Raw genomic sequence first — 3703 nt, 5'->3', positions numbered from 1 at the left:
TTGAATAGTTGGTTAATCAAAAAAATAATAATAAAATTAAGTGTTTGTTTGGATATCATTATTTTGTTAAAAAAAAAAATTTTTTTTAATGAAAAAAAAGAATTTTTTTTTTAATTTTTTAACGTGTTTGGCAAATTTCTAGTAGTAAAAGTAAAAGCACTAAAAAAATAAAAATGTTTTTTGAGAAGCTGTAATTTACATATTTTTTTAAAAGATCTTTTTTTCTTAGAAGAAAGATATTTTTCATGTAATAAATAAACAAAAAATACTTCTATATTATTATACCCAAACATAATTGATAGATAAAAAAATATTTTTGTATGAGATATCCAAACATAAAATTACTTTTACTTTTCTATAAGATCTTTTAAAAAAAAGATAACTCGAAAAAAGATATTTTCTTAAAAACTTACCCAAACAATTTTATTAAAAACTTAATATATATAAATTAGCATAGTTAATAATTTTTAATATGTTAGTTTACATTAATTTGTATATTTTTAATATTTTTTTTTCAATTAGTAACCTTTGAAGAAGCACATTTGAACTAAATCTATAAAAATATAAATACATTCCAATAAAAATTACTCAAATACCGCATAAACAAATTCCAATTACTAATTATATAAACTAATAATTTATTCTTAGAAGATTAAACATATTTATCATATAATTTCATTAGCATAATTATTTCAATGAAACAAAACAACAATTAAAATGTAGTTACTTAACATAATAGTTGATACAACAACATAATTAATATTTTTATTCTACTTAAACATATATAATTGGCTAATTTATTAAAGTTTCTGCCTTATCAATTCCAGTCTTTATTTCAAAAATTGTTTGCTTTTGCTTTGCATATTCAATATAAGATACACAAGTTTATCATAAAATATATTATTCTAGTATAAAAAAGATTAAGAATAAAAATTTTAATACCAATATTTTTAAATTAAGTAAAAATGAATACGATAATTTATTTTTAGACAATATTAAAAATAATATCACAAAGTAAAAAAATTACAGACCAAAAAATTATAACACTCTTCTATGTATACGTAAAAATTATAACATTTTTCTTAATATAGTACATTTTTTTCTCTTTCTTTAGGTGGAATCGTTAATATAATATTTTTCTTCACCGACTAAAATGAGATTTATAAAAAGAATAAAAATTAGACCAGATAAGAATCATGACTCATGATGCTATAGCCTCTGATAAACCCTTAAAAACAAATAAATATTATGTTTTTTCAAAAAAAAATTATGCACCAAAAAAAAAGGAAATAATAAATGTAGAAAGCAGATGGTGTTAATTATTATATTTGCTGGTATCTAATTGATCCCAAACAGTTGAACGGGTCTTCAGAGACAAACCTGTTTTCCCTCAAAAACACAAATTTATAACCACAAATGAAAGCACCAATAATCCATATTTTCCTCAAAATTTCTGAGGTCTCCAATCACTTGTTAATCATTGATAAATTACTTTGATTAGACAAATCAAAGACTTTGTTCAACACCCATTTTTGTCTTTTGAGGTTATGAGTACTATTCTCTCTTTTTGAGTTTCTCTTTAATCCTTAGATCCCGGGTTAAAGGAAAAAAATAAATAAATTACTAAAAACAATTTAGAAGAAAATAAAACACAAGGAATAAATTTCCTTAGCCTTGTTTTGAGTTATTGTTGAGAAAAGGAATAAAGAAAAAAAAAATATTTGCAAAATGTCATTCACAGGAACTTTGGACAAATGCAAGGCTTGTGACAAAACTGTTTATGTGGTTGATTTGTTAACTCTTGAAGGTATACCTTACCATAAAAACTGCTTCAGATGCACTCACTGCAAGGGTTATCTTACGGTATGTTTAATTCTCCAACACCCTTTTAAATCTTGCTTTTCAACTATGTTATGTTTATTTCTTTCATTCATTCATTCATTTCTTGTCACATTCTATTATTCTTGCCTGATCAACCATTTGTTGAAAGAAAGAACATAATACCTATCTTCTCTTAAAAACCATTTATCTCAAAATGTAAGCGGAGAAATATTTTATCTTCTAAAAACATATTTAGTATCGGTCTTAAAAATATCTGTAACAATTTATTTTAGAATTCAATTTTGATGCAAAAAAAATTATATAGGGATTTAATCATATTTTTTTGAAATAATCATTCACGTGATCAATGTAAAAAATTATTAATTTTAATGATATAACATTATATGATTAAATGTACATGTAAAATTGATTTATACGGGATTGATAAAAAATTTCATGTAATTGAGTAAAAGCGACAATAATTCCATTATTGCTAATTTTGTTCATGTTATTGGATGAATAATGAGACAACAAATGATGAGACATTTTTTAAAAATAAAAGAAGAAAATAAAAAATAATTAGTGGTGAAAAAGCGAGAATGTCTACAATAGGATTGAATAAGATACGATTTGAAGGGTTTTGTAGGTTCATTGATCGGGAATTAAAAAAGCATCAAAATTAAATTTTTTCATTTTATTTAAAAATTATATAAAGTATAAAATATGAGTAGCTATGATGTTCTTTAATTATGCATTAAATTGGTTGCATGAATAATACTAAGTTATGTTGGTTTAGATGAGTACCTATTCCTCAATGGATGGTGTCCTGTATTGCAAGACACACTTTGAACAGCTTTTCAAGGAATCTGGAAATTTTAGTAAGAACTTTCAAACAGGTAAAGATTCATATTCTACAACATCATCTTCTGATTCTGTAGTTCTCTGCCTTCTATTTTTGCTCTCTGGCTAATAAACTGTGTTGCATTTTTTGCGACGATTAACACGACAGCAAAGCCTTCTGAAAAATCAAATGATGGGGTATGTTTACGATCTCCAGGAACCTAATAAGAATGTGCATTACAATTTTGAGTGGTTAATTTCAATTTGAATGATTTTAATTAATTTGCAGAACAAGGCTCCAAGCAGACTCTCATCCATGTTTAGTGGAACTCTAGACAAATGCTCAGTTTGTGGAAAAACAGTGTATCCACTGGAGAAGGTTTGTGAAAATTATACAAAAGGGACTAGTAACTTTCATCACAAACTTGAACATTTTATGCATTTATTATCTGAAAAATTATTGTGTTTAACTTGTAGAATTTGTGTGCATTTTGTCTGACAGATGCGTAGCAGTTAAAATTTCGATTTAACTTTTAAAATCTTTTGATATTACAGTTTTAAATAAGCTAATTCATTTTATAAAATTTATGCTAAATTTAACGATTTAAATACTATTATTTAATTTATTTTTGTGATTTTACGTAAAGTCTCGATTTTCTCTATTTTGCATAGATGTCGCTGGAAGGAGAGTGCTATCACAAGACATGCTTTAGGTGTGCTCATGCAGGTTGTCCTCTGACACACTCCAACTATGCTGCCCTTGATGGTGTCCTGTATTGCAAGCACCATTTCCAGCAGCTTTTCATGGAGAAGGGTAACTACAACCATGTACTCCAGGCTGCTAAGGACAAAAAGGTCAATGCCACTCCACCTTCTGAACAAGCCGATGCTGAAGATGGCGAGAAGCCGGAGTCTGAGGAGAAGAAAGAGGAAGAAGAAGAAGCAGCTCATGAAGAAGAAGAATCTAAGGAAGAGGAAGAGGAAAAGAAAGATGAGGACACTTAGAGTGGTTGTCATGCATTGGAGAAGCATATATATGAAG

General features: G+C 26.6%; 1 protein-coding gene across 1 annotated transcript; it reads left to right on the top strand.

Moving 5' to 3' along the window:
- LOC107637081 (LIM domain-containing protein PLIM2c-like) lies at positions 1511 to 3703 on the top strand. The gene is made up of 5 exons (XM_016340532.2): positions 1511 to 1863; positions 2618 to 2717; positions 2831 to 2859; positions 2951 to 3040; positions 3334 to 3703. The coding sequence occupies exons 1-5, from the start codon at positions 1729 to 1731 to the stop codon at positions 3664 to 3666; spliced, it is 687 nt and encodes a 228-aa protein (XP_016196018.2). The 5' UTR covers positions 1511 to 1728; the 3' UTR covers positions 3667 to 3703.

Source organism: Arachis ipaensis, chromosome B04, assembly GCF_000816755.2.
Source record: "Arachis ipaensis cultivar K30076 chromosome B04, Araip1.1, whole genome shotgun sequence".
Classification (NCBI taxonomy): Eukaryota; Viridiplantae; Streptophyta; class Magnoliopsida; order Fabales; family Fabaceae; genus Arachis; species Arachis ipaensis.
Note: the sequence above shows the minus strand (reverse complement) of the source record. Positions and strands in the feature narration are given on the sequence as shown.

Excerpts from the sequence above, each read along its gene's own strand:
- LOC107637081 (XM_016340532.2), top strand. The coding sequence starts at position 1,729 with ATGTCATTCACAGGAACTTTGGACAAATGCAAGGCTTGTGACAAAACT. Across the intron at positions 2,718-2,830 it reads TAGTAAGAACTTTCAAACAG|CAAAGCCTTCTGAAAAATCA; the intron begins GTAAAGATTCAT and ends TTAACACGACAG. Across the intron at positions 3,041-3,333 it reads CAGTGTATCCACTGGAGAAG|ATGTCGCTGGAAGGAGAGTG; the intron begins GTTTGTGAAAAT and ends TATTTTGCATAG.